The 26,030-nt window shown below is 43.6% G+C and overlaps 1 protein-coding gene across 1 annotated transcript in view; it reads right to left on the bottom strand.

Moving 5' to 3' along the window:
* The window catches only part of Dscam (DS cell adhesion molecule), a 445,545-nt gene that overhangs the window by 416,151 nt on the left and 3,364 nt on the right, over positions 1-26,030 (bottom strand). Inside the window, exon 2 of the mRNA XM_038345563.2 lies at positions 14,633-14,779. Coding sequence (XP_038201491.2) covers positions 14,633-14,779 — 147 coding nt within the window. The remainder of the gene's footprint in view (positions 1-14,632; positions 14,780-26,030) is intronic.

The raw sequence follows: 26,030 nt of genomic DNA, 5'->3' as shown, positions 1-26,030 counted from the left end.
AAACGTATGGAATCAACTTTCCAGCTCCATCATTTTCCTTGTAAAGATTTTTTTTGTGCTGTGATTGTTTATAAAGGTTTTGTAACGGGTAGAGAGGTGGCTCGGTGGTTAAGAGGTCTTGGTGGCTGCTCTTGTAGAAGACCTGGGTTTGATTCCAACACCCACAGTGAGGCTCACAACTCTAGTTCCAGTGGACCTGACACCCTCTTCTGCCCACCACCTGCACTAGGCACACAAGTAGTACACAGACATTGATGCAGGCAAAAGAGCCATATATATAAATTTAAAAAAATCAAGGTTTTGCCATTTTTAAGACACATGCAAAAATATTTTGGCAATTTTGATAAAGGCATAGTAGAGGCACACATGTTCAAGTTTCATGCCCACAGATCATAACCAGGAAACAGAGCAAGGGTGTGGAAACAAACCTGATTCTCCTATCAAGATCTGCAAATAGCACATATAAAGAGCCCAGTGAAAGCTACTCATCCACCTCAAAAGAGGCCATAGGATGTGAATGGCTTCCATCTAAAATTGACCCCAGAGTTCACAGAAGCCTGCTGCAGAAAGCCATGGACAGAGTGAGTCATGGCCAACACCATGATGGTGGGGGGCTGCACTGACTGGCTTGTTTCTACTGACTTCTTGGCAAGTGGAATGTTGTGGACGCATTCAGGAAATCCTCGCAGATGATATAAAAATAACCTGCAAGACTAAGCCACACTTCCTTCAGCACTCCGTTACTCCCAGAAAGAACATGAAAATGGACATCCTGTAAAACTCCAACCCTTGGGTAATACTGTTTACAGACCCTGGTCACTTGGAAGCCACCACAGCAGACACATCTCATGCAAACCAGGCCCATGTGATCTTTGGCGCTCCACCAAGGTATCTGGCCTGGCTCCGTTCCCTTCTGGAAAATAGCCCTCCTCAATTTGAAGTTCATTTGGCTTTTTCAATGATAGGGTTTCAACTCAAAGGGATAACAGTGCTGAGAACTAAAAATGTCACCATCTAATTAAGGAAGGGGGTGCACAGTAAGCCTTTCTCTCCTAATATAATCTTTGGTCTGAAAATGACTCCATGAAGGCTCTTTATAAAGCCCTTTCTTTTCCCGGTGTAAGAACAATGGTAGAAAGAGACACTGTGGGTACAGGAGAACAAAGGAACACTGCAGAAAATGAGCAAAAAGCAAGAGTAAGGGAGCTATGAGGAGAGAGAGTTGGAAAGGTTCATAGACTGTTTTGCCAGAAGTGAAGGATGTATTTGCCCTCTACACACAAGGCTTCCCTAGGCTCGGTCTGGGAGCAGAGATGGGGGGTATTGCCAAGGGGGTGGCCTGGTGGAAGCACAGAAGGCTGAAAAGTCATGACACCTGGGTGCTGACTGGTTTTGTGGCAAGCCACCACTCCATTGAACTCATAGTTTGCCCATGTGCCTGTCGTACAAAGCAAATCCAGAAAACATTAATCTGAGAAGGCTTCCATTTATCACAGAATATTCATATGCCAAGTCCTTGTGGGCTTCCAGACTCCTAATATGAAACATAAACAGAGCTGGAACCTGGGGGGAAGGATGAGATCATGAGTACTTGATTAGATTCCTTATCAAAGGACCCCAGAGGGGTCCTTAACCCTTCACACCATGTGGGAAACAAGAAGATGTCTGTGAACAACAAAGTGCCTTAGTAGGTAAACCTACCCAGCACCTTGATCCTAGATCCTCTAGAACTGTAAGAAGTAAATTCCTATTCTTTATATCAACCAACCAGTCTAGAGTAATGTATTACAGCACCTAAAATAGACAAAGACCATGAGTACCCTATGCATGCATGCATGAAAACACATGTATACACATGTTCTTGTGCACATGTACATGTACACACACATTATCCACAAAAACATTAGAAAAACAAATATATACACACAATATTTTATTCCCATCAAAGCACAATTTAAATACAATACTTGATAATGAAGCTCTGAGTTATAATCCATTTCCAAAGTGATTCAAAAGATACATGTGGCTGTCACTGAACTGTTAAAGAAACAGCTTTCACAGCATCTGTCTCTGTGGTGCCCTCAGTACAGCCGGCTCACCAGCATTAAGTGAATTGTGCCTGGCACATCTCCACCTCACCGAACACCCCTTGTACACAGATTGTGTAATTGCTTTTAAGTGGCCATGGCTACACTGGTGTCTTATTCATCCCACGTGCTTAAATTGCAGTCAAGAAACAATTTTAAGTGAAGAGCAATGACAAGAAGAGAAACAGCTACAAGATGGCCCTGGCTGTGCTCCTGCTCTGCACTTACAGCTCAGGCAGCTTGGACTCTCTGGATCTTTTCCTCTTCTTCACACAATGTTCCAGCACAAACATGGTCCTGCAGGGAGATGGGTGGATGCTCTTGAGCCATCTTCATCCTTACGTAGGCTCATAGGCATCCCACTGGCCAAACAACTGCTTCTCTCGGCATGCAACCCTCTCCCGTCTTCTTTGTCCAGGTCTGATGTTCTTTTTATTGACATCCTACAATTTTAATGCCCATCATTAATGGGTGTAAACACCCATCACTGTGTGATGTTACATGGATCCATGGCCAAGCATCATGTATGCAGAGGTATCTATCACTTAGACGGAGGGACAGGTGCAGCTAAGGACTGCAGACATGACTGCGGGTCCAGTGCATGGGGTAAGGCCATTATGTATCACTAAAGATCTTGGCATGTGTTGAGTTTCCTGTGAGGTGAATGTGGTTTGATTAGATGTTGTGACTTAGATTTTTTTTTTTTTGAGACAAAAATATCAAGAATTCCAGGCTAGCTCCAACTCACTTTATAGAATAGAATGATCCTGAACTCCTGACCTTCCTGTTTTACTCCCAAGTACTGGTATGTGCCACCCGACCCAATTCATGTGGTTTTGGGAATCAAACCTAGGGCTTCATGCTTCCTAGGCAAGTTCTCTACCAACCATGTTGCATGGCTAGCCTTCAGTGCTATAACTTAATACAGGTTGCAGTGTAAAACTGAAAGGGATGTAACAAAACAGGCATTTCAGGAAAATAACAGGAAACAGTGTTCACTTGGGGAACAATGAATACTGGCAATTGGGTGACCCATTTTCCCTTGGAGTAATACTATGAGGCAGGTGTCAGCTGCAAAGTCCCATGATGCCTTTGGTTTGCCAACCGAGACAACACTCTACAGAGGTGATGTTAAGTCATATTTTGGAAAAAAATAGAGAAAACCAAAAGTTCTTTCTCAAAGTATTAAGGATAATTTGAAAGGAAAACACCATTATGTTTTTGACAGAGAAGTCTCACACTCAAAATTTGCTCAATAAATATTCATAAAGTCTTGCCCCTGTGTCCAGCACCACTGTACTATGCTTGGTAGATGGGAAGGAATGATTAGAGATTGTCTTGAAGTTAAAATTTATATTTCAAGCTCTTGGAGAAGGAGAGTTATCACCTTTGCTACCCTGTGTGCTATACTATAACACCCTCTCAAACAATAGTGGCACACTTGCTCTGGGGGTAGCCAACTACTCCTGATGACCCTGTGTGCTATTCTATATTATTCTGTCAAGCAATAGAGACACATCTGTTCTGGGGGTAACCAACCACTCCTGATGACCCTGTGTCCCATAATATATTACCATCTCAAGCAATAGGGGCACACCTGCTCTGGGGGTACCCAACCACTCCTGATAACCCTGTGTACCATAATATATTACCATCTCAAGCAATAGGGGCACACCTGCTCTGGGGGTACCCAACCACTCCTGATAACCCTGTGTGCCATACTATATCACCCCATCAAGCAATAGTGGCACACCTGCTCTGAGGGTAACCAACCACTCCTGATGACCCTGTGTGCATACTATATCACCCTGTTGAGCAAGAGGCACACCTGCTCTGGGGATAAGCCAACCACTTTCTGATTGGACTTGGTACCTACTCCATGGGAAAGAATTCATGTCTGACACTGTAACATGGCTAAAAGCCCATGGTTCAGAACATTATAGACCCCACATAAGAAGCTACTATGATTGTTCTATTAAATGGATATGTTATCCAACTGACTTCTATATATTTATTCTTATATCCATCTACTAGGGCTACTCTCAGCCTTGGGCAAGACATTTCTTTTGTAGTATATGGCAGGCAGTTAATGCAGATTCATAATTAGTCGAAGTGATGAAAATACATGATTATTGAGTTCTTAGGCCTAAACAAGGGATTGTATCACCCAGTCCACAGAACAGAAGAAGCCCACACACCTCCCTCCACAGAAGAGGGAGTAAAAAGAAAGCAAAAGCTGGAGGATAGAGAAGAGTGCTGTGAAGTGATGTCTTCTAGGTAGGATTCAGACTTTGCACTTAGGGTTTCCAGCACTGTGCAACGTGGAGCCCTTTATTCTATCATGAATGTAGGAATGTTCATGAAAGCCAGCTCCTCTCTGAGGGACTAACGTCAGTTAACAATTGTAGGGAAAGGGGAATAACTTTCTTCATTCATGTTCCAACAAATAACCTCCCTACCATGATCATGGAAGCAAGAATAATTAAAATAAGTGATACAGCCATACACGCATACATACACACAAAGGAAGGGAACTTACTGACAAGAAGGGTTTAACATGAGGAGAAGGGGACTAGAGGAACGGTTGGTAAAATTAGTCAAAATAGCTTTAATACATTTTAAAGTCATCAAATACTAAATAAAAATGTTAAAATAAAACAACACAAGATACGATGATGGATATGCAAATTTTTCTGATTTGATCATCATTCAATATCTAATCTAAATATGCTATTTATGCATCTATACAATTATATATCAATGCAATTTTAAATAATGAAAGATTTTATATTTGCCTTAGGCAATTTTGTGTATTTGCTTTTTCTTTAGATGACATACTCTCCGAAACATTAATCACATTACTCTGAAAACACAATAAAATACCCTAAATACATCAAATATCCAGAGCTAAATCCATCTTAGTTCATGTACTTGTAAATATTTTCCTTGTTTTAATAAATCCTTTCCTTAAGACTTGTTGCTGTTATAAGTGGCTCTCAGTGGGTGATGCTACCTGCGTCTCTCTGGGCCTCAGCTTCTTCCTCTGTGAAGTGGGATGGTGAGAATGACTGCCTGGTGGGATTGCAGTGCAGCTGTCAGTGAAGCCTGGGGTGTGCACGTGATGCCACTGAGAGCTACGTAACAACCTGTGTCCCTAGGTGTACTTGTACACCTGTGCCCTAAATCCCCTATGACAGTTAAAGCAGAAAAAAAAAATCTGTTTCCTTTCATGCCAGTTCGTTGCTAATTTTAGGCCATCATCTACTTTATATTTGAGGAAACCCTTTTATCAAGTCAGCAAAAAAACTGTTATAATAAAACCCTGTAGACTGCAGGTTCATAGCAGTGCTTCAGGGTCCCCAGAACAGGGTGCCAGGTCATTCACCCACATCCTACGCACCCTTTGCGTTTGGACAACTCTTCTTGAGTTATCTTTGCTCTTCCACTTTTACGAGTACCACACTGACAACTATTGTGTGTTTCAGAAGCACAGTGGGGAGAGTATGGTAAGAATGGTAACAATGACCAATGTTTATGTCAAGCTCCACTTGTGACACCTCACTCACAGCCATTAGTATTGTTTTGTTTTATAAAATGCATAGTGATACCGGGCTGGGACGTAGCTGAGTTTGGGGTGCTCACCTAACATATACAATGTTGTGGGTTTAAGACCCACTATCTCAAAAACAAGGCATAGGAATGGACATCTGTAATCCTGGAATTTGGAAGGTACAGGCAGGAGGATCAGAAGTTGAAGACCATCCTTGGTTACAGATGGTGTTTGGAGCAAGCCTAGGCTATATGAGCTCTTGTCTCAAAAAAAAAAATTATTCATGATGTTATTGTTCCTACTGTTTGTATTTTACAAATGAGGGAAAAAATATAAAAAATGTCATGTGACTAACCTATGATCACATGGCTTGGTCTACAATCTGCAATGTGGACTCTGATGTTGCCTTTCGGATCCACATTGGTCCCTCACAGAAGAAGATACAGCCAGAGACCCAGAACCCACTAATTGTATAACCCACAGAGTACCTTTCTTTGCTGGCTCCGAGTGTAAGCATTTACTCTTTTACGAACATACTGCATCCCATCACACAGAGGGATGGAGCCAGGCTTTTCTGGGTTCAGATCCCACCCTCCACCCAGACTATTGAGAGTGAATAGCATGCAGGGAGCAGAAACATCTGCAGAAGAGTGTGGGACCTGAAGAGGGGTGATCCAAGCAACACGGAACAGAGCACGTGGCTCATCGCCGATGGGCTGTCCTCGTCTGTCAGCTGGGAGCCCTTCCCTTTGCTCTAAGTCAAGCAGCACACATGGTCATTTTCTGTTTTCTCGGAAGTTGGATACTAGATGACTGACAGTCACACCATTCCAGGGATGAGGGGGCTTAGAATATTCTATACATTCTGTCTCTTCCTCTTCCCTACAAAGGGGATGCCAGCAGCCAATGAGTTCTCCAAACAGGATTCACTTCAAACTTCAGCCCTGAGCGAGCTTTTATAATGTCAGAGAACTTAGCATTCATTTTGGAACTTGGTAAGAAAAACTTATTTTTTTTTCTAAGTCTTTAGACCTCTAACCACTCCCGATATTTATTGTTCATTCCTCCTTAGCAAGCTACTCCCTTTTCTTGGGTTGGGAGAGAACTGAGGTTGAAAAGCCCGGGAACCCAGTAGACTTCATCTAAAATGTGAACTGTGTGCTCCGTGAAACCCTGCATGAATCCCGTGAGAGACAATGCCTTCATTTCTCATCCACTTCCAGTGTATCGAATAAATTAATCTCAGTCAAAAACTAGATTTGTAAATCGTGAATCCCATTTCTGGGGGTGTTTGTTTGTTTGTTTGTTTGTCTGCTTTTGGCTACAGTAGACAGCCTAACCTAGTCTTCCTCATGACTCCTGGTTTTAGCGTGCAGATAGAGACTAACAAAGGACACGGCAGTCATCCCTGGCCAAGACTGTGAATGATCCCGCCACTTTCTTCAGCTTTCCTGAAATGAAAACTCATAGCTGAACAGGAGACTAGAGAAAGTGCTTGGGTTCAAAGGAGGAGGTCTGTTGGACCACGATGGATACCTGCTTCTTACATGAAGATCTACACATCCCAGGGAGGGAGACAGTAGGAGGGACAGACTAAAGCCAGACACATGTTCACTGAGAAGAAGAAAGAAAGGTACCAGTCAGGTAGTTTAGGGGACATGCAAGCCATTTGGAGTAAGATCTCTTCTGAGGCTGAGGATATTTGGATTATTGGCATTAGACCCACCATATCCATTCACTTTCTTAGTAATTTTGATGGTTACATAAAAATCTAATTGTGTGAGGGTATATGAAACAATTGAGCCACCAACACAAAGAAGTTGTGCGGTATAGGGAGAGACAGCCCAGTGGCTCTAAGATTGTTGCTATTGCAGCGGCCAGCTTACATAATGAACTTTTTGCTCTTCTCTAGGAACAAAGACTTCAAAGGGTCCTTCCTGGTGTGAGTGGTCCCTTGCCCGAACTGCATAAATAAATGAAGTTAGCTCTGAATACTTGCCTCCCCTGGAGCTTCTGGGATGAGGTGCCTGTACAGCCTGCCCACCGTGGCTTGTGCTGGTAGAATTCAGATTGTCCCCGGTCACTTCATGGGGCGAGCACTGAGCTCTAACCCGGAGTCCTCGCAGCTCTGTCCCTTGTGCCTTTTCTCTGCTGAGTCCCTTCCTTTAACAGCCTCAGCATAGGTGTGGCTAAGTATATTCAAAGCTCTCTGGGTTCTAGCAAGTGGCCAAAGCTGGCATGATTTTAGGAATCCTTGACACGCACACAAAATATCCTGGAGACTATATCTACGAAGGGGGTTGATTCTGACAGCAGAGATTAAGATGGGAGAAAAGCAACATGGAGTTTCAGCCTCCTGTCCTTTAGGGACCTAGGAAGTCATGAGTACAGTACCCACTTGAGGATGCTGAAGCTGATACCGGAGAGAGATACCTGTCCCTTTGACTGAGCCAGTACTCTGCGCAGCACCTGAAAATCATCTTCTCTTGGAAATACTGAACAGTAATTCAGGAGGGGTGGAAGTCTGCTGCAAAGAGCCTGTACTGAGTTTTACTCATCATGGTTATGCACATTATACATACACAGCATATACACGCACACAACACTTAGATCACTCCCCACATATACCATACACATGAAAATACACACACATGGCCACCTCCAATGCCACTCCTGGGACAACCTCCAGCTTAGGCTAAATGTGATAACTCACTGTTCCTTTATCTTTTGCAAAAACACAAGTGTGCTTGTGTCTCCTGTCTTTGGCTCCTTGGTTTGGAATGCTGGTCTGCAGGGCACAACTTCCAGTACTGAGGGTAGTTATTCCTCTTAGAAGGAGGTTTTGTCGTTCAGGGTCTTTGGGTCTCCTGGATTGTTCAAGACATTGAACCCAATTGCTGACAACACATGACCCCCTCTCAGGGTGGGGTGGGGGATCCTTCTGTCTATGTGTTGCTTTTATTGGTTAATGAATAAAGAAACTGTCTTGGCCTGTGATAGGACAAAAGAACAGAGCTAGGTGGGGAAAACTAAAGTGAATGCTGGGAGAAAGGAAGCTGAGTAAGAGAGAAGCCATGGAGCCTCCGTCACCCGAGATAGACGTGCTGAAACTTTGCTGGTAGGCCACGACCTCATGGTGATATACAGCTTAATAGAAATGGGTTAAATTAATATGTAAGAGTTAGCCAATAAGAAGCTAGAGCTAATGGGCCAAGCAGTGATTTAATTAATTCAGTTTCTGTGCGATTATTTCGGGGCTAAGCGGCCAGGAACAACCAAGTGGTTCTCTCCTCCAACATCAGGGTCCTCAGAAAACCCATCAGAATGACAAGTGGCCTGGTTCCAATCACACTTGGAGTGACAGAATGTAGACAACCAAATCCGTGAGCAACCTACTCAGCTAAACATAACTAATAGCTTTCAAATGGAAGCACTTCCCTCCCTCCTTACGAGCTTTCTCAGGGAGCAGCTCCAGCAGGCGAGACACACCACATCCCCAAACCTTCAGACTCCAGCCCCTACACTGAGGCCACTTTCTGTGCTGTTAATGAGGTTCCTATTTGCTGAAAGCCAATGTAAGTAAAATTAGGTAACATAAATGGATAAAAGCAGGAACATTCCACTCAATCTTCATTGGTTCCTACAAATCTCTCTCTAATGCTTCTTTCGCTCACCCTGGCACCTCTGAAATCAAACATGAGGTTTGCTGATGACAGTTTTGTCCTTTACCTCGCATGAATGATGATCTCCTTACCCCTCTGACTCCTGAATGTCACGGTTGTCAACGAGACGGCAACTTACACAGCACAGTAGCAGACTGCCTTGGAAACACTCAGCACTGGTTGGTTGTACAATTAAATTCTCAACGCTGAGAAAGGAGCTGTTGTGTTCAGATGGTAGATGCAGTCAGGGAGCATGCACTGTGGAACAGCTCTTGACCCCAGCATCTCACCCCCAATGAGAATGAATATCCAAGCAACTCTCGGCACAGCTTGATAAAATGTGCCGAAGGGAAGCTTCCCCCAATTTGCTTAACTCTAGCTGCCATTTAATTATTTTCCCTTCCTTCCTAAAATACAAAGGCTTTCTTGAATAATATCCATTTTCTGGAACTTTCCCTGCTTCCCCTGGCAACATCATCTGTGATCTGAAGCCTTTTGCCCATTCTCCCGGCCCCTCAGTACACTGCACTCTCTAGGCTCTTTAGGACAGAAACCATCCTGATAGGGGCTGCTCCTCAGAGTCACCTCCTGGGTTATCTATGACAGACAGACATGGTTTTATCCCCTTCAAACACAAAGGCTTCATGAAAACTGCTGGTCCGTGTCATTTTATATTTCACAGGGACAGAAAACCGTTCTCTTTTATCCCAAATGTGGGAGGGAGACAGTCATCCTTAGACCAGTACTTACCAATCCTATCAGATAAAGCTCTTGGGTCATCTTGAAACAGGGGTCTTCAGCTAGCAAACTCTACAGAGGGAGGCAGCTGCTGCAGAAACAGTCGTGCCTGCTTTCTCCATTTTCCTAAATCTGCTCCCCTTTGGTTGTGTCTTTGATGTTAGTATGCCGGATCCCCTGGGGAGACTCTCACAACTTTATCAGCAGAAGCAGAGATGGAGTGCCAGGCCCCCACATCACTGCCTCCCTGCATGGGAGGAAATTCTCAATGGGCATCAGGGACAAAACCCACAAAGAAAGACAGGGCCATTGTTCTCTAGGATTGTGTCTTAGGGTTCCTGGCAGCGGCAAGGACTCCATGCACTTTGATAGCCAAACCACTATATTTTTATGGGGCTGCATTAATATTCAAAGGGCTTTTGCTGCTCTGCAGGACAAAGGACGCGACAAAGGGCATTAAATCAGGCAGGCAGCCCCCATAACTCACTGTTCCTGTTTCAGTGGTGTAAGAAGACAATGGGGTCAGAGTCCACCATATTAAGGATGTCAGGTTTGTGGTATGTACCTGTCCTGGACACACAGAGCTCTAACCTGCGATCCACTGTACCAGAGTCTGACAGCAAAGGTGAAGCCATGTGGGATGAGAGATGCCCAGGCGACAGCAATGGAGCCATCAGACATTATGATCTTTGAGGTAATTATAGGACACCTACTCTTAGGCTACCAAAGTACACTTTGCAAAGATAATCCAAAAGAAATGAATCATTCATGCCCTGGATACTGGGAACTTCAAGAATAGGGAAGAAGCATAATTTGTTTCAGAGTGGGCCTCAGGCCACCTGAAGGCTCCACCATCCCCACTCCCACCCCAGCCCCTAAGAGAAGTTGGTGCATACAGCCCAATATGCAGTGAGGCCATTGGGCCAGTCACATCAGATGTTCCTGTCAGAGTCCCTTGGACCAGTCCTGTTTCTTCTTGCTTATTTTCTCAGCCAAGGTGAGGGAAAGCAATGTACTGTGGTATAGACAGCATTCTGCTGCCTCTTGTAGCCGGGCATCAGTGATTCAAGTCTCATTGAAACTTTCATTGAAAAGCAATGACTTCTCAAGGGCTGGGGGTCCAGAGACATCCAGTGAGCAAAGCACTATCAACACAAGTGTGGGGACCTGAATGTCTATCCCAACATAAAGCTGGATATAGAAGCCTGTAATCCCAACACTCCTATGGAGAGATGAAGTAGAGACAGGAGAATGCACGTAGGCTCACAGGCCAGCTAGCCTAGAGTAAGAGCCAAAGCAACAGTGGACAATCATAGACCTTGTCTCCAATAAGATATAAGGGGAGTTCCTCCACTTGTATACTGAGGTACCTTCCAGTGTGCACACATGCACATGCATGTGTGTGTGTGTGTGTGTGCGCGCATGCACGCGCACGCACCCTTGCAAAAAGACAAAATACCCATTTCCAAAGTCCAAAGACCCTTTGACCCAAAGATGTATACAAACCCGCTACTCACATTCTCAAAGCACTTTGGCTGCTCTGAACTCAAGTAGCCCCCAGGTGTTCAAGGCTGAGCCCCACAGCACCCTGGAGACCAGAATGCCTTGCCAGAAGTCTCAGGAAGGAGGCACTGTGCTTGGTGGTGCTCTTGGGACCCTCCTGGATGTCAGGGGCTAACATCTTCCTGAAGCTAACCCAGTTTCCTGTACCAACTCACTGCTATGGAACTCATACCAGGTTTTCCACGGGAGAAGTCACTGCTAAATTGGGTCATATGCTCCAAGAAGGAATGCTGCCTGGGACAGATGCTCCAACCAAATTCCCTGGAAGCCTAGGCTGCCATGGAGATACAGGAAAAGGGAAGCTGGTCTGAGAGCAGCATGGGATAGATCTAAATGAACCTGGCAAGACTTGCAGATGGAATGCAGGAAACGTGAGTTCACCTTATGGCGATCACCAACAGGGCATGTGGCATTGGGACATTTTTTTCTGGAGCTAAACTTGGATTCAGAAGTTTACTGTGCCTGGGACTGAAGGTTGTGCAAGGTCTCCCTCGCAAAGAATCTGGGAGCAATCCCAGCAGCTCAGCCTTCATACCCCACCACCCCTCATCCCCAACATGGTTCTTCCACAGAGTTGCCCTGCCTTCGCATGCCCTGTGCCCCGAGTTACCTCCAGAGAGAATCAAAGGCCTTCTCCACCCAAGCCATCCTAAACTAGCTCATTTATCAAGATACTGGCTATTGTTAATGGCTTCTGTCAACTCAAGGAACCACATAACCTTGTTCGCTCAGTGGGTGCACTGCACCCATAAGCACCAGTGGACCTTATCACAGAGCTACGCTGCCACCCACCTCTACTGATAGAGCTTAACACAGCTATGGAGTCATGAGATAATCAGCCTAATATAGGCCTGCTATATTCAGGCTGAATGTCTAGAGTCTGTCTGTCTCCCCCTGGCTGACATACAAACAAATAGATGTTCATTGATAGATTCTTTCATAAGATAACATCCCATTGCCATTTCTCCATCTCTCCTTTCAGGCCCACATCCCCTGATCTCACTGGACTTGTGACTACCTTGACGAATTACATAAGAACAGAGATGGCAGGTGTTACGTCCAAGTACGACTTCCCCCAGGGAAGATGCTGAGGCCTGAACTGGATGTGTTGCTATGTGATAGGCCAGAGTGAGGGGAACAGTGAGCAAAGTTCCAGATAGTCTCCTATTGGGATACGTTCTGCCTACCCATTTCAGCAAGAAGAGATTTCCTCTCCCGAGACACAAATATCTAGTAATGTCATCATGGGGTCCTTTCTCTCCTAGGAGACTCTCGGCTAAACCATGTCAATATGAAAGCCCCTTCTCTTCAACACTGAACCAGGAAATGATTGCCTCAGAATATCCGTTTGCCATACAGACTCCTTAGGAGAAAACATGAAGATCATCAAACCACAAATGCTGGAGTGCAGAGGCATGCATGTGAGTCTTTATTCTCATTGCCACAATCACGTTCATCTCTGAAACTCAGCATTTTTGAAACCATAACAGATTACATGATTAATCAGCATTGCAGCAAACACTTACAGTGTGGGGGTGTCAAGTTTTCTTTAAGCTACTACAGAAGCCAGGCTCGCTGTGCCACAGGCCTATAACCCTAGCTATTCACAAGGCTGAGGCAGGAGGATTGAAAGTTCAAAGCAAGCAAGGATAACATATAGAGACCCTTCTCAAAATGAAAAGCACAAAAGAGTATTAAGTTGTGTGGCTATATTCTCACTGAGCATGTGCGATGTCTGTGCTCAACCCCAGGACAGAAAACCAACAAACAAAAAAGCAACATAAATGAAAACAAGACAAAAAACTAAAATAGAGTCTCTGGCCTGTCCTGTATTATTTCTTCTTCAGTGTGTTTTCAAGATGACATACCTTCATTTTCACTAGGGTCTTTCAAGTGGCTATTTTACATGAAATGACAGTTGACAGATCTCACCAAGATAATCATGAAGCAGAAACAAAAACAAGGCATCTCCATGACAGGCTGAGCTGCAGCTTGTCTCTATGAACTGACAGGATGCCATAGCTAGTCAGGAACAGCACTGGAGAGAGTGTGTGTGTACATGCACACATGTGCGTGCGTGCATGTGTACGTGTGTGTGTTTGTGTATGTAATGAGTATGCATGTGGGGGGAGTGTGCATATATAGGTGTATTGTGTGATATCTGTTTGTATTCCATATGTGTATGTATATATGTGTATATGTGTGCATAAGCACAGGTGTACATATGTGCACACTCCTTGTCCTATTTCATGGAGACTACAGAGAGCAAAGAAGTTGCTTCCTGCATGCAACAACATACCATGCATCAGAATTATTCCCCAAAGCAGCAAACATTTTTAAGACACCAGAAGTCACCGTGAGAGGAGACACAAGATGGGAAAACTGGTCACTGTGTCCAGCTGGCCTTTCCAGGATAAGAACATAGGGCAAGAAGCCAACTTCAACACTGCTGGCAGTGGATAAACTAACTTATCTCCCGCAGATTGAGCTGGCCTGGCACTTCTAGACACCCAGTATAGACCCAAAAGTTATTTCCATAGGAACACCTATTTCTGCATAGCACATAGATTCTCAATAGAAACGGCGAGTTCAAAGCCAGTGATACAACATTACTCTTGCCACATTTGAAAGGACCAACAGAACAGAAACCGAGGCTTCTGCTTGCATCCCAGTTCCAGGATATTAGCACACCTGTATCACTGAAGTGTCTCAGGGACACAATACTCAACCTGATTTTTAAAAGCAGAAATAACATCACAATTTTCCCATAAAAGTGTGCACAGTACAAATAATTAATGTCCCTTAATTATCCAGTTCTTCAATAAGTATGGGAAGTGGACCACCATATACTAGCGGGTATGTTAACCCCACCACATGCATGCCACCAGGCTTATTTATGAGAGGGAGCCAACCAAGGCAGGCTCACCCTTTGATATAATCAACCAAGGAATTCTTCCTTCTATCGCGCACAAATGCAGGCCCAATTCCTACCTCTGAAGCAGCCTCAAGACAGGCGATACTGCTCAGCCTACCTGAGACAAGTGAGACCGTGTCTTTCTCCCATGAGACGACAGTGACGTACGCCTCCACCGAGGAGGGGATAATGCACTTGAACACCGCGACATTGCCTCTCATGGTTTTCTGGTCCTCCACACGGACTGTATAGGGCTCCCGTAAAACTGGAAGGCAGAGAGAGGATCCTTGTTAAGATGCATAGACAACGAGTCCATTCCAGCCAAGAAGATGCCGTTCTAAGGCAAAGGGCGTGGCACACCCTTTTGTGCCAACTGCATAGCACAGGCAGTGGAAAAATATCAGCAAATGTATTCATCTGTCTTTCATCACCAGGCCAAACATCCATTTCATTAGCAATCTGCTGCACTCTGCACCTCCTAAAGGAGTCTAGCCGGAGACATTGAACTGGGCCCCTATGGAGAGCCTCAGAAGGCATGGGGGGACATGGGCTTCCTGGAGGAGGAGGGGCAGATTCTAGGGATTAGCGTCTCTTAGTCTTCTGAAGACCCAGGTGTAACGGTAATTAGGAAATGAATACAAGACTCAAGAAATGCTTGCTGTTCAAGTGTAAAGATCTGAGTTCAAATACCCCGAACCCACGTACAGCTAGCGAAAATAGTGCACGGCTATAATCCCAGTGCTCCTAAGGTCCGACTGGTGGTGGAGATAAAAGGATCCCCCAGAAGCACACAGGCCAGAGAGACTGATCTGAACAGTAACAAAACACCAAAGAGACTCATCTCAAGCAAGGTAGACAGTAAGGACTAACACTAAGGGTGCTCTCTGACCATTCACATACATGCCTGCACTCACACATTCTCCTCTCTCTCTCTCTCTCTCCCTCTCTCCCTCTCTCTCCTCTCTCCTCTCCCTCTCCCTCTCTCTCTCTCTCTCTCTCTCTCTCTCTCTCTCTCTTGCATGCACGCATGCACACGCACACGCTCACGCACACACACAAGGAAGGAGCTAGAAAGAGAGAAAAAGAGAGATCCTTGAAAACAATAAAACAAGGAAAATAATTCCTCAGACATAAACTCTTCAAAGATGTTTAGAACCTATGTGGGAAACCATCATTGTTCTGGGAACTGTTCAAATACTCTGAATAACAGGAATATTCCAAAAAGTGTCCAAAGGGTCTTCTCTGCATATTTGCCACATTAGGGCTCATGGGGTCTTCGGTGCTCATCCAGCGTGCCCAACTGCCTGGGTTCAAATCCTTATCCTACCCAACATTACCTGCAAGGCAGAAGAAAGCCACCAGCTCCACCTGCACCAACAGGTGATGATGGGAGACCTCCTGCCTGGGGCTATGGAGGTAGCCACTGAGGCAGCTTTGTGTCTCCTCCGCAGGCTGGGTAAACCACCTGCCCAACAGCTGGGGATGGAACCGGTCTTTGTGCCAGGCTTAATGAGATAATGTTGAACCTTGCTTGGATTATTTTTCTGTTCCAACTTTATTCACCCAATTTTAAATCAGGCACCGTGGAAAGGGCATCTTCAAGGCGTCCATTCCAAGTCTGAAATTTTCTAGATTGGCAATGAAATACCTCATCATTCAATCAGCTTCCTCGATGAATGTCACTTCAGTGGACAAATATGGATCAAGAAAACTGGCCATGAAACTAATTTTTAGAGAGGCCGATAACCCAGGAAAGAGAGGAAATGCCCACAATGGAGTGTCCAGGGTGCTGAGGGGATGTCTCTAAAAAGGTACTGACTTGCTGAAGGAAGCCAGCAGTGACACGCTGAGTGCCTTCATAGAGGACACAGCATTGATGAAACTGTTGCCTCTCAACCAGTTTACTCTTTGTTCTTCGACAATACAAACATATCAGTGCATTGCCTTACTCTCTGGCATACTCTCCTTTATCCCCCTCCTACCCCCATTAACCCTGGAACACATCACTGGTCCCCTTCCCACATCAATATTTTATCTTGTTACCCACTGTTCTTTTTTAACTCTCATATTGGGTCACTTTTTTTTTTCTCAGCTTGGAGAATTTCTTTATTCCTATCTCAACCAGAAATATCCTTCCAACTCGAAGACTCTTTTGAGATCCTTCACTTCCTCTGAGTATGGCGTGACCTGAAGCTCTGGGTAACATGTAAAAGCATTCCTACTACAAGAGGTCCATGGGGCACAAGTGGGTGAGCCAAATGCTTGTTTTCAGAAACATCATTGTGACCACGTGATGGGAAGACTTTGTATAAGCAAATGCCTAGAGCCTAGGAAGAGTTGAGGTTTCCTTTTCAACTTGGAAAGGGGCTAAGAGTGAAGAGATATAATTCTGTAATGATTGAAAACTCAGGCATCAGGGAGAGCAGCAGACAGAGGAGATGATGGAGTCAGGATGGGAGAGAATGTGGATGGACAAGAAGGGGAGAGAGACTGGAGCTCGTGGGAGCCTGATAAGTATCCTAGTCTCATATTTTGCCGTGCTTTGCCTCAGACCTCCAGGACATTCAGCTTCACATATAATACATCACACATCACAAATGGAAATGTTTACTAGAAATCAAGTCAAGGGACCTAATTGCATGTCAATCAGAAAGAGATAATGCTACCATGGAGACACAGACAGCATCTTCACATCCTGCGTGGCTTGGCTGTTGCTCTGACGGAGCACCATGACAACAGAAACTCTGGGGAAAAGGGTTAATTGGGCTTACACTTCCACATCACTGTCCCTCACTGAAGAAAGTCAGGACAGGAGTTCAAGCAGGGCAGAGTTCTGGAGGCAAGAGCTGATGCAGAGGCCATGGAGGAATGCTCTTTACTGGACTGTTCATCATGGTGTGCTTAGCCTGATTTCTTATAGAACCCAGGACCACCAGCCAGAGATGGCACCAGCCAAAATGGGATGGATCCTCCCAAACCCATAACTAAATAATAAAAAAAACTCTACAGAATTGCCTACATCCCAATCTTATGAAGGGCATTTTCTCAGTTGGGGTTTCCTTCTCTCAGATGACCATAGTTTGTGTCAAGTTACATAAATCTAGCCAGCAAAACTGACCCCTTGTCAACCTGACACACAAACACATAACATAACAGTTATGCCACAACCTTTCCTTTCCTGTTGATTAATAGTAATACTAATAAAACGTAATATAAAACATTTTACAGTCTGAAATTGTCCCACAGCCTTACAAATTCAAATACTTCAAAATTTTTCTCATTTAAAATCTAAAGTCTATAAAAGACAAAAGTCTCATTTTTAAAAGTTTAAAGTTTCTCACCTATAAAATAAAAAACAAATTATATATTTTCTTACTTCATGAAGGAAGAACCAGGGCATAGTTACAATTAAACCAAAACAATGCCACCTCAACTGTGTAAATAACTCAGTGCCCAATGTCTGGGATTCATTCATGATCTTCCGTGCTCCTCCACATGGTTTGGGTCAAGTGTCTGGTTCTACCTGCTGCAGCACATACAGCTTGTCTTCTGAAGCTCTGTCAGGCTCTACTCCACTGCTAACTGCCGTTCTTGGCAGCTGTTCCATGGTACCAGTATCTCTGAACTGCTGGGGTCTTCTCTTGCAACTAGGATGCACTTTTACACCGATGGCCTCTCCTGGGTCTCTCTTCATGGTGCCCCAACTCAGCTTCTCTGTGTGACCCCTTTGATTCTGGGCTTTCAAATGTTACTGAGGCTGAACCTTCACCAACAGCCTCTCCTGGCTTCTGACAGTGCCAAGCCTCTGTTGTGCTCTGTGACCCCATTTGTGCCTTCAAAACCAGCACCGTCTGTTGGCTAGCATGAGGGACAACCTTGGCTACCTCTAAACACAGCTTGCATGTGCTGACTCTGAGGAAGATTTCATCTCAATGGTGCTGGTTTCTTCTTAATCACTGCTAATTTCTCAGCTTCAGCTGATGAGCATCTATTGTCCCAGTAATGAACTGGTTTCTCTTCAACGGTTCTGGTATCTTGTTAAGCACAGCTGACTCTTCAGGCCCAGGTAACCGGAACCACAGATTCCTAACTCAAACTATGCAATGGCCTTGATAGTCTTTAAAAGACTCACACTTCCTTCTGGAACTTCACAAGCAAGACCTCCATCCTCTGAATTTCTCTCAACATTCTTATCTTCCATTCTCCCATAGAATACCTCATCAAGGTTTGAATGCTCATTGGCTTTTCTAGCCTAAAGTTCCAAATCCTTCTACGAACACTCCCCAAAATACATGGTTAGGTCTGTCATAGCAATACCCCCAAATCCTTGTCCCAAGTCTTAGTTAGGGTTACTAATGCTGCATGACCAAAGCAACTTTGGGGAAAATGGTTCATTTGGCTCATACTTCCACATTGTAGTTCATCACTGAAGGGAGCCGGAAACTGGAGGCAGGAGCAGATGTAGAAGACATTGGGTGGGGAGTGGGTCTCTGCTTATTGCTTGTTCATCATAGCTTGCACATCCTGCTTTGCTATAGAACCCAGGACCACCAGCCCAGGGATGATACCACCCACAACAGGCCCTCATCAATCGCTAATTAAGGAAATGCTTTGCAGGGATGCCTAAAGTTGATCTCATCCAGGCGTTTCCTCAAGGTCCCCTCCTCTCAAATGACTACAGTTTGTGTCGCGTTGACATAAATCTACCATCACACTGTCCAAGACTGTTCCTTAGGCCTGAGCTTCAGGACCACGGGCTACAAGGTAAACAACTGAAGCCTATTTCATGTGACCCTTTCAGTCAAGGCTCAGCTCCTGGGAGACCTGCACATATACTGTGGAGCGACTTTTCTTCTTTAGCCACCTACTGGCTTCTCTAGTGCAAAAGCTACCTTGAAAGTCATGATTTTAAGCCTCTGTGACTCTTGTTTCTCTCCCCTATTAAGTTCACCTCTAGGTCCTAAGTCAGCGATGTCACTTGGTTTACTAAATACCTTGTATCCAAATACCTACCCATATCATTCATTCTCAAGACCAACAATGGAGCGATCCACAGGGGCTGGGGAGGTGGCTCTATCAGTAAAGTGTTGACTGGTAAACCAGAGGACCTGAGGTAGAATCTCCAGCACCCATACAGAGATAGGAACAAGGAAACAGGAAGATGCCCAGAGCACACTAGCAGCCAGCCTAACAGAGTAGGTTCAGAGAGAGACTCTGTCTCAAAAAATAAGTTAGAAAACAATTAAGACACCTAACATCCATCTGCTCTCCACCTGCAAAGCATACATGTGCATTTACCCTGATGAACACACACACAGAGAGAGAGAGATAGATAGAGAGAGAGAGAGAGAGAGAGAGAGAGAGAGATTTCTGACACAGGCACATAGCAAATGCTCGGTAAATACTGTTGTCACTCCTTACCTACAACCCTGCATCGGCTCCAGTGACTTCCTGAGAAGTCAAGTCTGTGAATGACCAAATGTACTAAGTTGGGTTCTCCCTAGAAGGAGCTCAGAGCAATGTAGGGCTAAAGATATGACCCCAGAGATGCTGTGAGAGAGAGAGGACACGGGGACTTCAGAGAAAGCAAGTGTATAATGTTGGCTTGCAATGGAGTTCCTCCACCCACCCCCTTTGCAGCCCAGAACCCCTCCCATATCTGGGCAGACTAAATTCCAGCAATGCATCGCTGGCTCAGTGCTGGGCCCACAATATGATCTCAAGACAGCACAGTCTTGTTTGTGTGCCATGGTGCTAATCACCAAGCACTCCAGAGGCTTCAGGTCCAAACTCAGAGTAACTAATGCAGATGCTACAGATCTTGACCAAGGGCTGCCACACCTCCAGGCCTCCACTGCAGTCAGTATATCTTCCACTAGACAAATGAGGTGTGGAGTTAGGTATCAGAAGAAAGAGACTGTAGTGATTACCTAAGGACAAGCCAAAACTACTTGCTGAACAAGAGGATTGGAAAGGACGCATCTCTCTCTCCCTTGTGGACATATGTCTCTAATAGGCAGCACCCCTTTAAAACATGATTTTAAAATAACCCATTTTACTCCGAGAATTGATTTAATTCAAAGCTGATCAAGGTTAACGATACAATTTCTGGGGCCAAGAAAAAAGAAATTTGGGGTTTCAGTTAAAATGTATTAAGATATAAATTTAAAGAGATGGCTTAGCAGTTGAGAGCACTGACTGCTCTTCTAGAGGACTTGGGTTCAGTGCCCAGCACTCACAAGGCAGCTCACACTTGTAGCCCCAGTTCTAGAGAATCTGATGCCCTCTTCTGGACTCCAATGGCACCTGTGTACAATGCATATACATACAGACTCATATAAGCAAGTGAATAAAAGTAAAATAAATATTTTTAAAATATAAAGATATTAAAATGTACAATTTTCTTTCTTTTGTGTTCTTTCTGTCACCTGTCTTTATTTGTTACTTGATGTCATACTCCTGAGGATACAGGGACAATGACAAGGTAAAGCCGGACTCTCAAAAGAGCTCAGAGACCTCATCCCGCAGTGATCACTTGGCACACCAGTGGTGAGGATACCCATCCTGACAGCCACGAGCTGCTGGCATAATTGTCTATGTCCAGTTCCTGCTAGGAAAGTTGATCTATTAAGGTTATGTAACAGGTAAAGTCACATCTAAAAATGTCTTTCACACAAGACTTCAGGTAGCTCCTGCCATCTCTACTCAGTGATTTTCATAAGTGATGCTTGGTGTTTAGATCCAGGAATCACTTAGCGGATTTGAGCATATGTTTGAGGCCTGCGTCAAACCTTAACTTTTAATGTATGGATACACAAGTGTATCAGCCTCATTTATCAAGACAATGGAGCGTTATCCGCTGGAGTACCTGGGCATCTTTGTCCATATTTCTGTCCTACTTTTCATTCATAATCATTTACCCTTACAGTAAGTATTAAAATAAATGTTGTTGGCTTTCCTGAGCAATTATTCACTGCCAAGATCGTTTAGACCATTCTATATCCTTTATGTTTCTATATGTGTTTTGGAATCAACTTGATTTTTATTTCTCAAAAGCCTGGGCCACTTGAAACTTCTCTTGAATTCATAGGCATTTTGGAAAGAGGTGATATCTTAAAAACAAATCCCCAGCTCATGAAAAAAAATTTATTTCTCCTTTTATTTCTGTCTCCTTTAGTTGCTGCAAGCTTTTGGAATTATATGTAATGTTCTTCCTAGTTTAGGGTGAGATATTTTCCTAAGTATTGCTTGGTTTTGATTCTATTGTAAATAGTACTTATAAATTGTCTAATGATTGTTTGTGTGTTGATCTCAATACCATGGTTTTGACAGACCTACTTATTAGTCCCAGTAGTTTTTTTAATGGATCATATTAGATTTTTCCACATTCATGATTATGCTGATAAAGAAGTATGAGTAATTTTTTAATTGGGGGGAGGAAGTAAGGTGTATTGTGTGTGTGTGTGTGTGTGTGTGTGTGTGTGTGGTTGTTTGATATATATTCATGTTCATGTGTGTGCACAGACATGTGGATGCCTGACTGAGGTTGACATCTGGAATGTTTCTCAATCTCCCACTGTCTGATTAATCAAGGAAGGGTCCCTACATGAGCCCAGAGCTCACTGGCTAAGCCTGCTGCGGAGATTCCAGTTCACCTTCCCAGTTGAATTACAAGTTGTCGCCAGACCCACTGGGCATGCCAGGGCTATCCCAACATCTGTCTTCATTCTTGCACAGCAAACTTTGCTCACTGAGTCCAGTCCCCTTCCAAAACTTCAGTCTTTGCAACATTTTGTTGCTTTTCTTGTTACACTGCTCTGGCTACAACTTCCAAAGAAGAGATGGTCAAAACAGAACCTGGTGTTGTTCCTGATCTATGGGGAAGCATTTCCTGTTTGACCATCATTTCTGACGTTAAGCAGACCTGGGCTTCTGCCTCTGTTAGAATGAAAAAACTCTCACCTACTCCAACTCCTCTGCGACTTCTGCTTGCTAATCATGAGATTCGGAACTTTAAAATAATTTTCTGTGTCGCATGGAATGATCTACTTGTTTTCATTTTTAATATGGCAATAGAGTGGATCCACTCATCAATGTTCAAGTCTGAAGCCATCCTTGACTTCTGGAGATTATATATATATATATATATATATATATATATATATATATATATATATATATATAGAGAGAGAGAGAGAGAGAGAGAGAGAGAGAGAATAGGTGGAGTCAAGAAGCCACCATGGAGCTGCCAGAAGAGAAAGATGCAAGATGCCAGCTGGAACCTTGCTGGAAGGCCACAAACCTCATTGTAAAATATAAAATAACAGAAATGGGTCAATTTAAGAGATAAGAGTGAGCTAGAGATAAGCATGAGCTAATAGGTTAAGCAGTATATTTAATATAGTTTCTGCTTGATTATTTTGGTTCTGGACAGTTGGGAACAAACAAATGGCCTCCCTAAAACAGTCCAGGAGAGCTAGAAAGTGGCATTCCAGGGCACTTGGCCCCTTCTCCAGCTCCCCTACTCCCTGCCTTTTTAACTTTCTCTGGTATCTGAGATTGATACAAATTTCTATTATTTTGCAAACTTTAAGTTTTCGTCTGTGTTTTTTGAAACACAGATAATTGTTTATTATTATTTATGTGTGCCATGTGTCTAAGAATTTGAATGTGGGTACCCATAGAATTCAGAAATGGCTGTTGGATCCCTGAAGTTGGAGTTACAGGTCGTTATGAAACACCTGACATGGGTGTTGGGAACCAAACGACAGTTCTCTGAAAGAGCAGGAAGCACTCTAGACCCTTGAGTTATTTATCCACCCTCAGACACACATCATTTAGAAGTATATTTTATACCCACATATTTGGTCATTTCACAGAGATTTGTAATTAATTTCTAATTAAATTACACTTTGATCAAATAGCATGCATTATATGACTTAAGGGTCATTTGAAATTTATTTTACTGCACAGGATGTTATAGCAAATGTGTGTGTATTCCAGAAGAGAATGTATGTATGTGTTAGACAGACCATTCTTTATTTAAATATGAGCTGACCAAGTTGATCAGTAATCTCACTCAAGGGCTCTTTATTCCTATTTTGGTACAGGAGAATTGTCTGTATTCTGTCAATCATGTTTTAAATAAATGCTGATTGGCCAGGCAGGAAGTATAGGTGGGTCAACCAGACAGGAAGTAGAGGCAGGGCGATGAGAGCAGGAGTATTCTGGGAAGCAGAAACCTTCCTCCAGCACTCCTGCCCAGACCACCTAGAAGCAAGATGTAACCTACCTGGCTGAGAAAGGTATCAAGCCATGTGGCTAACATAGATAAGAATAAAGGGTTAATATAAGCCACAAGAGCTAATAAGTAGCCTGAGCTAATGGGCAAATCAGTTTATAATCTTATGGAGATCTCTGTATGATTTTCTTTGGGGCTTGCTGGTTGTAGGGAACTGAGCAGGACATGAAACCCAATGAGCAGGCCCTCATGTTACACTATTTGGTCTGTTTTTGCTTCTATTGTTCTGTTATCAGATGCAAAAAAAAACTTACGATAGTCATACCATCTTAGTTATCTTCTTATCTTATGAAATGACCTCCTTAACTGTGTGTTATTCTTAGACAGAAAACATACTTGCTGGACAATAAACATGAAATCTGCACTTTCTGGCAGTGGTTTACCTGGTTTTGACTGGATGACCATGGTATTTCTCCTACCGTTTTATTTTGAACTTATTTTCTGTAACTTGGACACGACATAAGTGTTCCCACTGAAGGTCCATGTTCCAGCAGCCTCTCCCCACTGTGATGGTGTCAGACATTAGAAGCTTAATGAGATGTCACATAGTGGAGGATGGTTGGGTTATCAGTAGGGTAGCCTCTAGAAGGGATTCAAGTGCTTCTTGTGGGAGCCCAGTCAGTTCCCAAGAGACCAAACCACTATGATAATAAACCTGGCCCTGACATGTAAACTCCTTGCTTGTGCACGCAGTAGTGCCCCTTTGATTTCCTGCCACGGTTGTGACCAGGTTAAGTGGTCCTCACCAGGTACGGCCATCGTAACTTGGACTTGCAGCCTTCAAAAGTGTGAGCTAAATAAACCTTTTTGAGAAATAGTCTGTGACCCCAGGTACTTAGTTAAGCAGCAGGCAAAAGATAAACTCTCCGTGTCCTTGTTTCAAGGGAATTTCTCTTACACAGTGCTGAATACAGTCTTGCAATCTCTGGCTTGTGACTGAATCACCTGTGACCTTGGCATTGAATATCCTTATGTTTTATTTCATTGTTGGGCTCTCTAATTCCTTTATGATTACTTATACATGTTTTCTTTTTCCTATCTTCTTCCTTTTAAAATATTGTTTATATTTGCTTATTTTTAAATGCATGGGTGTTTTCAATGTACTTACAATATGTAACAAGTGTGTGCTGTGACCACAGAGTCCAGAAGAGGGCATCAGATCCTCTGGAACAGGAGTTATTATAGTTGGTTGTGAGCTCCCATGTGGATGCTGAGAACAGAACTCAGGTCCTCTGTAAGAACAGTGTTTTACCTGCTGAGCCATCTCTTCAATCTCAAGTTTTACACTGCATTTTTTTAAAATAAACTACCATTCCCCTTCTTAGTTGCCTTGTTATCTATAACTCTCTAGTTATTTTAATATTTCTTTAGATTTAATACTATATATCTTTAACTCATCACCATCCCTAGTAGGGTGGTATTATGCCATGACACACTTAGGAAAATTATTGTATTATTAGATTTTCCAGACTCTATGCTAGGTTTTAATGTTCTGGCTGTCAGACATTTCCCTTCTACATACCACATAAGACATGAGTATCATCTTTGCTTAAATGTTCAATTATATTTTAAATGATATAAAATTAGTACAAAGAGGCATCAAAGGTAGGCAAATTCTTCTTGAACTAGCATAGTACTAGTCTTGCTAACAGACACACCAAAAATGTATACATTAAGTGTAGCAAGAGTAGCGGTGATCAGGAACTTGATCAAATATCCGGGAATGGTTTAGAAGGGTTCCTGCTGAAACTAGACTCTAGGACAATAGATATGGGATGCCATGGTAGAGTCTGGTTTAGAAGGCAGGACTCAGAAGAGCCCAGCTAACCATTAATACAGAAGAGACTCTTCATTGCTCTCTGTCCCCTTGAAGGACCAGAGCTCCCACCACAGCTCTTGTTTGCACACCTGTGAGTATCTACCTGTGTGTTTCTGTGTCCTCCATCAGGAAATATGGGATATTACAGAAGCCAATCCCAGGCTGGTTGATTCTCGCTCCTGCAGGACCCAGAATGAGGAATTGTGGGCTTCTATATTTGTACCTTCCAGGTGTTTGCTTTGTTGTTGGTTCAGATAAAAGGCTCCTGCCACTTCACCTGGGCCATAAGTTAATGCCATTAGCCACAGTTTGCTCAGGAAGAAGCATGAGATTGACATGTTTGACCTTCCTGAGCTTTCCACCACTCACACTATTTACTAATTGACACACAGATGT

Source organism: Arvicola amphibius, chromosome 10 (assembly GCF_903992535.2).
Source record: "Arvicola amphibius chromosome 10, mArvAmp1.2, whole genome shotgun sequence".
Classification (NCBI taxonomy): Eukaryota; Metazoa; Chordata; class Mammalia; order Rodentia; family Cricetidae; genus Arvicola; species Arvicola amphibius.
This window is presented reverse-complemented; position numbering and strand designations above follow the sequence as displayed.